We start from the raw sequence: 13,321 nt of genomic DNA, 5'->3' as shown, positions 1-13,321 counted from the left end.
TAAAGTGAGTTTCTTTCATTTTATTCATTATTTTTAATTATGTGATTTTGGTATGTCATAAGCGCTGCTATGGTTAGTGGGTAAATGATACAAACTCAATGATTTGGCAAATTATTTGATAAAAGGAGTCATTTGGATCATGTACATTCTATTTTCATCAGATTGAACATTTTGCACATGAAATCCCATATTTGCCTATTTGCATTTTTTCTTTTCCCTCTGGGACCTATTCACTGAAAAGTCGCTCACAGTTTTTGTGCTCCCTCTGTAACACCGTAAGATGGCACACGATGGCACCAAAGCCGTAGCTAATAGGAAAGTAGTCGTTGGTGTCGAGGGAGCATGTCGAAGAAATGCATCATATGATACTTAGCGTGAATTTTGGCAGTTATTACAAGAAAATGGGGCAAGGGATCATCATTTACTCACATTTTTTTGCTATGTTGCTATCCCTGAATAAAAGGGTTTACTATTTAGCGACGCCGACAGAAGGACGGCAGCTGCGTGTTGTGCAACTGGAGGGACATCTGCCCGGGAAAATGAATTCTGACACGTCCAGATTGTTTGTTTCTGGTGGCAAATGACACATCAGAACAAGCAGCGGGGAAGGGAAACCAACAGATCGGTGACGTGCATTAGTTGAACTGGAAAACTCGAACAGCAGGGAGTTCGCTATGTTCTTAACTGTCATAAAAGTATGGAAATAACTTCCGTTATAATAAAATCAATATGTAGACTAAACATTAGCATTGGGTTGTAACCACTTTCTGAAGTCCAAATATGTTCCATTCATGGGTCTGAAGTCTTGATTTGCTGAAGTGTCGCACAGGTCCATGGTAAAAAGGTTTCTAATTTTCCTGAAAATGTTGGTTATTTTCCGGATGTCATTATCGACAAACCGTTCAATTTTGAACTGAACCGTCACGTACTTGAGGACCATTTATTGATGGTGAAGTGTCTCGACGCGAGCAGGCACCTATAGAAAACATCTGAGGTAACTTGCGTGTAACCTGTTAGCGCCTCATTAATCACACAGGTAGCGTGTGACGGCAGATTAGCCAGCGGCCTCCTCCATCTCTGCTCGCCATCTTCACGCTCGCTAATGAAGCCGTCTGTGACGAATGCGGACAACCGCGTCGCCTCGTAAACAGCAGGTGGATCGACTGGAGAGGCTTGCTTTTGTATCCGTCCATCCATCCAGTAGCAGTTTCTGGCATGTGCATAATGTGCGGCCACACACACACACACAAACAATGCTATGTAAAATGGTTTTCTATATATATTTAAGACTTAAGTGTTTCGAAATATGACTCCAGGAAAAAAAAACGCAAATCCAGCCGATGTACTGCACAGTACAGTGGGCCTCCGATATTGCCGGGGGGTGGGGCCCGGGCCGGGCCGGGCCGCGAATAGCGAACATCCACGGATAATTGACGCCCATTATAATTGCGTTGATTTATTTATTTTTTTAACCCCCAACAATTCTTGAATAAGCAGGTATAAATTGTCAATCAGCGATTCTTGTTGTTGCCCCCCCAAAAAAGAAAAACAAAATTTAATAAATGGAAAAAAAGAAATTGGAAATTAAAAAAAAAAAAATAAAAATCTGCCAATAGGTGCATCCGCTGGTGCTGAACCGCGATTTTCACGGGTGTCCACTGTATATGGATCTTGCACAATGCATATTGAATATTGCACAGGAGGTGGAAAAAGGAAGCACAGGGATCAGGAGCTAGACTGTTTTGAGTCAATGTGAGTTTAGGGTGTTAAGGGCTTTTTTTTGGGGGGGGGGGGGGGGTGCTGTTCTTGGGTGTGTTTTTCCTTGCTCTGATACACCTGCAGCGCCCCACAGAGGGCAACAGGTCACACAGATCAAATCGATCGATGCAACAGAGGAGGGTTGTGAGTCGTGACTCACTGTAACAGCAGGTACTTGATGTTTTGAGGGGGAAAAAGTATATTTTTAATAGCTATTGTATATTGTTGTGTGTTTTGGTGGTGAGATGGCGGTGGGGGGGGGGGGGGGGGGTTGTCAAGGGTGACCTCGCGCAGGGTGCCAGTCAAGCTTGGACCGCCAGCCATCCATCCACCCATCCACATCCTCGTTCATCATCCTGCTTGGAGATGAAAAGTGTGTTTCAAGAATGTCAGTCCAAGATAAACACGCGGCTATAAAAAGATGGGCTCAACATCCCTCTTCAGGCCTATGACGTCGTCGTTCCTTGTTAAGTACATGAAAAGCTTCTGCTCTCTTGTGCAGCTGTGTCAAAATAAAAAAAAATCTTTTTTTTTTTTCCACAGAGCCTAATTAAATTGCATTTCCCAACGGTGTCACGCGCTGTTCTTTAATTAATCTCATTAAAAATCGTGATTAAAGCACAGCTGAGTCTTATTTGGCGATCACTTACGGGAGGGAAATGCTCGACCTTGCAAATGGATTACCTGCAAATAAATGGAGGTGAGCACATCCGCCAACGCGCCATTTAGCCGAGCATCCTCATTCTTCTACACTTAGATACCTCCACATCCTCCCCCTCACTTCTGTTATCTGACAAAATATTTATCATGTGTAACACAAGCTTTTTCTTCATTAAGGGGGACGGCAAGCCGGGAAGATAGCTAATTGCTATATTCAATGAACAGTGTAATTAGTTCGCTTGCAAATTCCAAGTAGAGTGATTTGAATGTTACATGAGTCACGACAGCCCCGTGGTGCGCGTCTTGTGGTGGAGGAGGAGCGGGTTAAGCGATGTGAAATATGCACGCTGATGAGGACACGCAATACGCAAAGAGACAATCTCGGTCGTGTCTTTGTATCATTCAAGGTAACACGGTTGGTCCATAACCCGTCTCTGTCTTGGCCATAGTGTGTGGAAAGCTGTTTGAGCATTCAGCATTTATTCATATCCTACAAATCCAGCTGAAGGTCCATGTGGTACTACCCTTTTTGTCCTCACGGGTCAGACAATTCAGCAATTCCAACAATTTGTGTTCACCTGGCTGAGGTCTTTCATGGAGGTGAATTCAATGAACTGCAGATTCTGCTGTCAATACCGACAACATGGAGGAACATGAAATATGCTGAAAATAAACTGTCAGCCTAAACGTGAACTTTAAGTTTTTATTATTTGAGCTGTAGAACTTCTTTATTATATTTGTTGTTCAATAAAATATGAATTTAAAACATTGTGGTTTCTGCATTTCTTGTCAAAGAATGTATCAGTAATTAAAATGAAATGAGGGGAAATATGAATATTTACTTGGCAATATTTACTTATTTACACTGTACGCCCCTAGATTTTCTGCGTGTGCTGTTAAAATTTCAGATTAGGGGCCACTATGTTCCTAGGAACAAACGTTTGGAAACAAATGTTTTTTCCACTACTAGTGCCACTTTTGACCTACTAGTACAAATATAAACCTTACCAGTAAACTCCTGTACTGCACTAGTAACACCACTAAGCCCAATAGCCTGCTGGATCCTTCTAGTTACACCATAATGCCCTCTAGTAGTTTTGCTTCACTTTTATCATCTAGTTGTGTTACTAGTATCCAGAAATGTCATCCAGTAGTGGAAAAACCATTACTTGTAAGACACAGTTGTTCTACTTGTGTGCTAAATTGTCTTACTATCGAGGACAAAGAGCACAGTAATACATAGACCTTAACCTGGAAATCAGAGGTGTCAAATAAATGCTTAAAGGGCTTTCCATAACAATGACACCCCAATTTCATTTGTTATCTTTGCGGTCAATAACTTTCCCAAAAAGTTTTTTTTCTCCTGATTTGGAATATAATGCTCTCCACCAGGATGCTCATCTGAGGTCTGCGTTCAAAATCTTTCTTCTTCTCCCTTTTTTGTCAAGGCAACTTCTACGGGACCCCGAAGCCCCCCGCCGAGCCCAACCTAGTTCAGCCCGACCTGGTGGACCAGGTCCTGTTCGACGAGGACTTCGGCGGCGACGTCCCCCGCAAGCGCACCACCTCCGTCAGCAAGATGGACCGCAAGGACAGCGCCGTGCCCGAGGAGGAGGACGACGACGAGAGGCCACCGCTGGTCAACGGCTTGCCTGGTGAGTCAACGGGCCTTTTCCCCGCCATATTGTCTCCTCGGGCGAGGACGAGCCACGCGGCGTCAGTGTAACTGTCCGTCTCCGTCATCATAGCGGAAAGAGGACTTTTTGCAGATTGTTCACGATTTGAGACGTTAAACACGTGTTCGTCTGACCTTAACCTGAACAGACTGGTCGAGTTTACGTAAGTGGGTACACACGCGCCAAAGAGTGAGAAAAAAAAAAAAAAAAAAGAAAGAAAGAAAGAAGCTTCAAGCTGTTTAATGCCACTCCCACTTCAAGTTTACTGTCAAACTAAACATAAAACAAAGATAATTGTTTTTAAAACAACGTGATTGTTTTCAGAGCAGTTTAGGGGGGGGAAAAATATCACTCTTAACACATTGCACACTATAGGATAATCACTCAAGATAATGGTCACCGTAGTACTGATAAAACAAAGCATGGTTCTGTAAAAATCACAATATGGATGCGGCGTGGCCTTGTCCAGCTACATAAAAAGTGAATACCTACTTAGCGCACACATCATGCAAATGTAAAACAGTAAGGGCACCTTCAAATAAATACAGCTAAAATAGCAATTATGCTAACATAAGCACATTAGTGGCACTTGAACATGTACTTGTGTTGCTCTCTGGACTAAATGAGTCCATGTCAAGTCCTAAAAGTGTACTTCTAAGCACTTCAAGTTTGAGCTTGTCCTGTTCAGTTGTACACTGTTAGCAGTTTAATACTTGCACTCTTTTATGCGAATATAAAGTAGATTAACATAAGCACCCGGTGTTAAATATTTGCCGATGTGCCTATTCTATTCATTTTCATGTGATACTTGTAGGCAGTTTTGACAGCCCTTCACACTGAGGACTCAGTCAAAAAAAAAACTGTCAAATTGGTCAAATATTGTGCATGACATCCTGGTTGTTAGTGTGATAGAATTCAGATTGAAATGTGGGGGGGGCTGGCGAATTAAGACGATTTTGTCCTTTCTATTTATTTTTTACCTTGTTCTAACAGTGAGGGCTCACGCTGCTGCTTACTCAGCTGCACCGAAGATCCACACAAATCCAGCATGTGTTTATCCAACAACTTGCTCATATTTGAACCCAAATACACACACACACACACACACACGCACACAAAGATCCTGCCTGAAAATGCTGTAGTGCTTTTTATGGCCACCGAACGATGGCTCTGCTTCAACCGGTGCCCCGTTGCTCTCTGGGCGGCCATAGATGGGCAGAGTTACGGTCGAATTGAGAACGAGGTTTCATGGAAAATATGAGCGTTAAGTCTCTTGACTCTCGACTTGTAAGCATCTCCCCACCCCCCCACCCCCCTTGACCCGTTTGTGGGCCTTCCGTAAAGTCTGGCAGGGCATTCACCCCGCTGTGACCTCAACTGGCCTCATTGTGTGGCCTTTCGCTCTGTGGGCCCCGAAGCAGCAAAGCGCAGTTCAGTTCAGATCAGTCGATTGTGATCCGGCTTGTAGGCTGGAATATAATGACTGTGTCTGCGCTGTAAATCGTCCCCATGAGCAATCGTCATCAAATAAACAGACTGCACTGTCTCGCTCCACCCTAACACTACCACAACCAACCTTTCCCCAAGCCTGATTGTATCCGTTTTTGTACCAAGACTGACCTACGAGAGACGGCATGATGCCATCGGGCACCCGGACTGCTGGAAAGAAGAAAGAGGAAGCGCTAGGCTAACTGGGAAACTGATCTGCAGATCACTTCCTAATTGGCTGTTGTTCCATTCCATTCCATCTCGGTGTTGACCATGCTTGAGGGGTTGAACCGATCGGTCGACAAGTCGTTTAAAGCTTGAAGTCGGCGAATTTTATTGGGTTCACGTGATAATTTCGGTTGGAAATGCCAAGAATTACCTTTTTCAAGCTATTCTAGTTGGTTGTTTCTGCCTGGCATTTGAGATTTATCATTGTAATGCGAAATGTAAATGAGCCTTGCTGAGATTGGATCGTTCAGCTTCCAAACTTTAAAAACGGAAAAGAGCTTGGTTCTGATCGGCCCATATAACGGTGTCTGCTAGCGTCCAAATAGAAGCTTGTAGCGCCCAAGCATTCATAGCGACGTCGCGTCCTACGGTGCGACGTCGCGTCCTCCGGTTAATAGCACGGAATGTCTATGCTCAGTTTCATATACGGGTTACAGTAGCGGTGTAACCAACATCAAAACCAGAGAGCCGTCTTCATTTTTTTCTTGTCCAGTTCAGTTGTAAGTACCTGGAAACAAAAGTTGAACAGTTGATCTTTCAATGTCCAACCCACAGAAAAAAAAACAAAGGAATTTGCCTGACTGTACCAATAATTTTAGATGCAAGTGTGCATACTGCTTTTTTCGTGGCGTCTCCGATGTGAGCGTACCACATGAAAAGCACATGCTCCTTTAATAAAAGCTTCCGAGCGCGGGTACAGAATGAACGAGGAGGGTTTTTATTGCAAGTCTCTTGTTTATTGTCGAGTAGTTTCTCATTAAAGAGAAGACGTCGCGTTGTGTACAAAAGTATGCGATATCAGCATACTGAGCAAGCCCGGTAGGCTCAAATGGCCAATTTGATGGTGAAGTTGCGTATCTGTCATTGCAGCCCCCCTCGGGGGGACTTTCGACATACATATAGGCCTAAGCGCTAAATGTGTTTGCACATGCAAATACAAAGCGGCCCTCGGGCGGGCAAACATGCGCCAGCACATGCATGTTTACCGTGAACTGCGCAGGCCCTTCCTCCGTTATAGGGGTTGCTAACGGGCTAACTTTCTTCCTTCTTCTGATCACTTCCCGCATTCTGCTCGGCGCCACGCAGAGCACAAGGCCGACTGGAGGCGAGCGGTGCCCAGCTACGCCCAGTCCAGCAGCACCATGGACTTCCGCACGTGGAGCTCGCTCCCCCGCGACGACAGCCTGGAGCCGCTTCCGCTCAACTGGGAGATGGCTTACACGGAGACGGGCATGGTCTACTTCATCGAGTGAGTTGGTGATTGTGTCTTATTGCATTGTATGTATTGGATGTAGAATAGCGGTGTCACACTCATTTTAGTTCAGGAGCAACAGCAGAGATGGGGGGGGGGGGACTCGAGTCAAATGACTTGACTCAAGTCGACTCGAGTTGCCAGTTTTATGACTTGCGACTTGCTAGCCAAATACTTCAGAAAGACTTGACTTTGGCTCGGTAGCCAAGAGACCTGACTTGACTTTGACTTGAACTATATGACTTGACAAGTTGACAACTCTGGTTTAGAGTTGGAAATCTGCATTTTAATTGAGACAGTTTTGAGGGGTCAACCTCAAACGATGGAAGGAGCTCCAAAGATAATACAATTTGGCTTCAAGGATTATGTTGTCGATAAAGTCTGCACAAAGAGGACGGCAAACCTGCATTAAAGACACAACTGTAAACATTTTAGTACAGCTAATTAACGTAACTAGGGGTAGGACGGTTTATGATAATTGTCCGAACCTTTGGTTTCGGTTCATAGGCACGCAAAAGCCTCTAGTTTTTTTTTTTTTCTGTCTCTCATGCAGAAAGAGCAGAAAGTAACTCCTAAAATATGTCGTGTGAAAAATGTCTTTGACAAAAGTGTGTTCCAGTATTACTGGGTACAGTACGAATTGTGAGTAGCTACGTGTGAATACATTTTCATGCTACTGATCGTGTTTAATGAAGTGTCACCATCAAAATGTCATCTGTTGTGTCGGCTCTGTGATAAATATTTTATATATATATATAAAATATATATATTTTTATATACTATATTTTAAAATTAATACCACAGCATATGAAACATAACCTTTTAATCTAATGACACCTGTCAATTATCCGGACTCAGTGCTTCTAAATAAATTAACAAACCCGACTGAGTGATTTAATTAAAGTAGAGGACACAGGAGTAATGCAGATTTTGTTCACATTACTTTATTTTTTTCAAGGATGGCAAAATTTTTATGTCATGTATTTTTTTTTCCCTTAATTATGAATCTTTCATTCCTTCATCTCATTAGGCACACATCTAATTATATTTGTCCAACAGAAAACAGTCCTGGCTTTTGCTTAATTGTGTTCTCTTAAGGGCGGCACGGTGGCCGACTGGTTAGAGCGTCAGCCTCACAGTTCTGATGAGCGGGGTTCAATCCCCGGCCCCGCCTGTGTGGAGTTTGCATGTTCTCCCCGTGCCTGCGTGGGTTTTCTCCGGGCACTCCGGTTTCCTCCCACATCCCAAAAACATGCACGTTAATTGAAAACTCTAAATTGCCCGTAGGTGTGAATGTGAGTGCGAATGGTTGTTTGTTTGTATGTGCCCTGCGATTGGCTGGCAACCAGTTCAGGGTGTACCCCGCCTCCTGCCCGATGATAGCTGATAGCTGGATCCAGCACGCCCGCGACCCTAGTGAGGAGAAGCGGCTCAGAAAATGGATGGATGGATGGATGGATGGATGGTGTTCTCTTAAGTGCTGTAGGATTGAGTTACAAGGCTGTCACCAAAAAGTACGCAGCAGTGTTTGTTCAGAAATAAAGTTGACTTCAATTGAGTTTGAAATACAATTCAGTCCAATAAATTCCCTCAATCATAATCTCAGTTGTTGTTCATTTAACGTTTTAAGGTGTGAATACTTTTTTTTTTTTTTTTTTTTTAGTGTTATGATTTATGGGGACTTTCAAATTGCTTAAACCAAGTAATGACTTGACTCGACTTGACTTGCTGAATTTTTTTCCCGCAGTGACTTGAGACTTGCTTGTTACTTACTCCCACCCCCCAATTTGATCTCAAATGGGCTGGACCAGTATATTTGTGGCTTAATAAACTGTAAATAACGACTCCTCCACATTTTTCCCCATTTTTCTGGGGTGTAAATAATAAACCGTCCCAACAGTCTTGTGACTGCATTTCAGGAAATGCAATATTGTTCTATTGTAATGTTTTGGGTGTGGTGTGGCCCTTCTTATTGGTGGCATTATCTGCTCCCTGTGCGCCGCAGTCACAACACCAAGACAACCACGTGGTTGGACCCCCGCTTGGCCAAGAAGGCAAAGCCCCCCGAGAAGTGCGAGGATGGAGGTACGTATTGACCGTATCATCAATGACGTCGTCAAGTATGTGCCGCTTATCAAAAGCAAATGCTATTAGCTCATACTAATCGAGGCGTCCGACAAAACGTATTGCGTCCGGACTGCAAATGTATAGTGCTTGTGCAAATCCACCACTGGCTGATTTTGAAAAATAGGTAGATAATGAAATATTTATTTGATTGTTTAATTTTACACTACATGGGTAGGCAGGCACGCCAGAAACCTCACAACTTGTATACAAGCCACTCAAAGGTCAATTTTCCATAACAAGTCCCCTGTAGAACTTTGCCTGAAAAGTTAATAAAGGTTTTTGGATGGTGACGGGTTGACCATAGAACACATTATAGCTATTTTTATTATTTTTGGTGGGAACAAATAGGACTAGTGTCTCGGATTGCGCACACTTAGAGGTTCCACTTCAGAATAGTTACACATGGCGCTTTTTATTAAGTATTTCCCAGATACTATAGTTTACGTAGAAAAGACAATAGTCCATCCATTTACTGCAATGAGCTGGTGCCAATCCCAGATGACTTTGGGCAAGATTGCGGGCTACACCTTGGACCACTTGCCACCCAATCGCAGGGTACATTCACACTTTGGACAATTTAGTCTTCAGTGAACCTGACATGTTTTTGGAACGTGGGAGGAAGCCAGAGTACCAGGAGAAAACTCTCGCAAGTACGGGGAGAACATGCAAACTCCACACAGAAAAGCCCGAGCCGAGATTCAAACCCTTAACCACAGAACTGCGAGACAGACTTGCTGTCCTCAGAGAATAAACTGCGTGGAGATTGTTAAAAGTCGTTGAGATCAGCCTCGAAGAAGAGTTATGCGGGATCCGCGGGGTCGTGTGGTGTCATGTGTTGACTCCACATGCGTTTTCCTCAAAGTTCTCGAACTCATCAGTTCGGCTTGCCTGTCCAAAGAAGACAAGTCAAGAACAGCTTCCTCACGTGATGATGAATTCCAATAGTGACATCACATCTCAGGATGCTAATAGAGGCCTTAACTTAAGTGCACCCCGAGCTTGAAGCCAACCAGTGGGATTCTCCCGGCCTGTTTTTTAATGGACTATTACAGGCAGGCTTAGAGAAAGCAAGCTCTCTGAAAAGCTTCCTCTTGCATGAAGAGCTCCTTTCTCTCTCCCGCCTTTGTTCCCTCCTTCTGCCTCATCTGTTTGCTCCAAATGTTCTCTAAATGATCCCGGGATGTTTCCAAGTCAAACAACATGAGACCCTGATGACGCTTGTCTTCTAAACACGGTGCTTCTGTCTTTTCTCTCTCTCTCGCTGCAGAGTTACCTTACGGCTGGGAGGAAATTGACGACCCGCAATACGGCACATACTACGTGGAGTAAGTCTTATTGATTCATGCCTTTTTTTTCTTCCCCAAAGAACACCGCCGGGCGCGGTAGCAAACAGTGCGCCCTTGACGCGTCGCTTCCTTTCAGATTCCCAAGGCCCACTTCAACAGCGTGCTTACCACGTGGCGGAATACATTAGTACACGCAACGGCATTCGTCAATATACTGTCTAAAAAATAAACACGTCAAGTGGCAGCCTCCTTTTTCTATTGTAAATATTACTATGACCTCCCGCTAAAGGTATACACACACAAAAATTACTGAAATAAAATGTCTTCACCTTTCTTTTTCTAAAATCCAGTACAGTGCATTTCTTAAGTACAATTCAGTTGTATTTTAACTTTTAAATACATTTGCATGTAATAATTTATCAATGTTTTAAAATATTTTATTTGGGATTTTTTTATTGAACTTTTATTTTCAGTACATTTTAATTGAATCATTATTAAAGTACAGTTTAATTTTCCTGTATTTGAGCACAGTGTTAATGTTCAAACTGTGCCTAACGTAACAGGGGCTAGCAAAAATATTGAATATACTTTTTAGGAATAAAGCCACTATATTTTAATGTTTGTCATTATGGGGGTACTTGGAAAGCCAAGTATTTTTGAGGTGGTACTTGATGTCGAAAAAACAATGAAAATATTTGCATAAGTAAATTGGGATTTTTTTTATTGGTTTTGAAAAGTTAAAAAAGGACTTGTGCTACTGAGCTATCAAACAACAAACACATGTACCATATCACATGTATAACACAAACTATTACAATTATACAGTACATGTACTAATATAAAAGTGCTCCACAAGTATAGTTGTGCATGTCTTAGTAGACATGTACTAGCCTCGCAAAAAATGTTTGTAATTGCCTATAGTTGCCACAAGATGGGGGCAAAGCACCTGTTTTTCTCTCAGACAAGGCTGTGACCTGATTCAATGAAGCTCCTCCCCTTTGATACAATTGCACATATTACAGGCTTACATCGCATACACTGTTGCACGAGTACCATCGTGTGTATACTACCCGAGTATTATTCCTCTACACTAATACACTCATGTACTGATGCGTATGTGCCGCTGAAATATTATTACACACATCCAATTAACATGTAGTATGTGTTTTCATCACATGTACATTTACACGTGCACCTCGTAATGCGCGTGCGTGCACACTTGTAATTTAACATGCAGTCCCGCGTGTACATCATTTGTATTACTGCACATACCTCACATGTGCTATTAAAAATACACCTTATTACACTTGAACCTCAAATGTACTGTTAGAAACACATTCACAAGTATTGTTGCAGATGAGCTATTACAAATGTTCCTCACATGTACAATAGAACTTAAATATTATTGCACATATATAATGGAACGTACATGTGCTACTACATATGTACTCCTTACAGTAAACACACACTATGCCGAATCACTAGCAGACTGAGTGAGTGAAGTCATTGCTGTGCGGCTGCAATGTTCCGGGCCCGCACGTGATCAGTGTGTTTGTGTGTCACGGGATGTTAATGTTTAAAAATAAACATCAGAAATCCAGCACGCGTCTCACTGCGTCCATCTCGGGCGCGGATGCTCCAGGCTAATGTAACACGCCTGCAAGGAGGAACAGATGACCAGGATTCCCCCGATGATTAAGAGTTGATTGTGGGCTCTGCAGGCTTTGCGGTGGTAGTTTTTTTTTTTTTTGACATTAGATAAGGTGATTTAAAAAATATATATATGTTTTGTTGGTCAGCCTGTGGGAGGAATCCTGGGAGGTCGCCGTGACAGCGCCGAGATGTTGTTTGGACAAGTAGAGGGGACGCAAGATAGATGGGCAGCTTCAGCTCGCCGTGGAACAATGGCTTTCACTTTTCCTGCCAGGAGGCCATCAGGCAATTTCGCTTGTTATTTCACGAGCGGGCCCTTAGGTTCATTTCCTACAATATTAAATGGCTGAATACCATTACAAAAGGAGGCGAGCCGGCCTTTGCCGTACGTGCGCTGCGTTATTGAAGAGTGGATTAATAATAACGGGTGCCGTCGGCTTCGTTTACGGGGAAATCGCACGCATAATTGACCGCGGCAAAGCGACACAGCGCGCTCGGTCGGCGGACGTATACAGTATGTGCACGCCCTCACGTACATGTACTCTGCTTGTTTGCGTTCCAGCCACATCAACCAGAAAACCCAGTTTGAGAACCCGGTCCTGGAGGCCAAGAAGAGGCTCAGCCAGGGGACGGCCACCATCCAGAAGGCCGCTGCGTCTCATGGTAGGACGTAACCATTTTTAACACATTTTTAAAAAAAAAAATAAAAAAAATAAAAAAGTGCTTCCTAGGTTAATTGTCCTCAGGTGCCTAAAGTCAACTGGAAGTAAGATACCTGCAACCCTAATGAGCGGTATGGAAAATGGACTGATGTATGAATAAAAAAGATGTATTCTGAATTTGACACAGCACAGAGAATTGTGTTGTTAACAACCTTGCTAAATTTGGATGATTAAAAAATTTGCCAACTACCGGTTTATAAAATTAGGCATCAAAAACTGTCAATCAATTACAACTACTACGACCTGGAAAACTGAATGCCACTTCGTGTAGCATCTTTCATGTGTCTGCACAACTGAGTTTCAGCAGCAACGCTACAACGAGGCGCTCTAAAGCGGCCAAGGGAAGAGGCATTTTTGGGGGTTAGGCATAGCTAGCTAGCTAACTGCACATCGCAGTTGCGCTGGATAGCTGCTGTTGCGAACAAAGGTCATTCTTTTGTACAATTTGTGGACACTGAGGCTGTTCAGGGT

The 13,321-nt window shown here is 43.2% G+C and overlaps 1 protein-coding gene across 3 annotated transcripts in view; it reads left to right on the top strand.

Moving 5' to 3' along the window:
• Positions 1–13,321, top strand: part of LOC133408365 (membrane-associated guanylate kinase, WW and PDZ domain-containing protein 3-like) — a 120,952-nt gene that overhangs the window by 85,474 nt on the left and 22,157 nt on the right. For all 3 annotated transcript variants that reach the window (XM_061687170.1, XM_061687171.1, XM_061687172.1), the window contains exons 5-9: positions 3,867–4,073; positions 6,897–7,059; positions 9,068–9,147; positions 10,457–10,514; positions 12,691–12,791. In XM_061687170.1, the coding sequence (XP_061543154.1) occupies positions 3,867–4,073; positions 6,897–7,059; positions 9,068–9,147; positions 10,457–10,514; positions 12,691–12,791 (609 nt within the window). The remainder of the gene's footprint in view (positions 1–3,866; positions 4,074–6,896; positions 7,060–9,067; positions 9,148–10,456; positions 10,515–12,690; positions 12,792–13,321) is intronic.

The sequence above is a fragment of the Phycodurus eques genome, chromosome 10 (assembly GCF_024500275.1).
Source record: "Phycodurus eques isolate BA_2022a chromosome 10, UOR_Pequ_1.1, whole genome shotgun sequence".
In the NCBI taxonomy this organism is placed as follows: Eukaryota; Metazoa; Chordata; class Actinopteri; order Syngnathiformes; family Syngnathidae; genus Phycodurus; species Phycodurus eques.
This window is presented reverse-complemented; position numbering and strand designations above follow the sequence as displayed.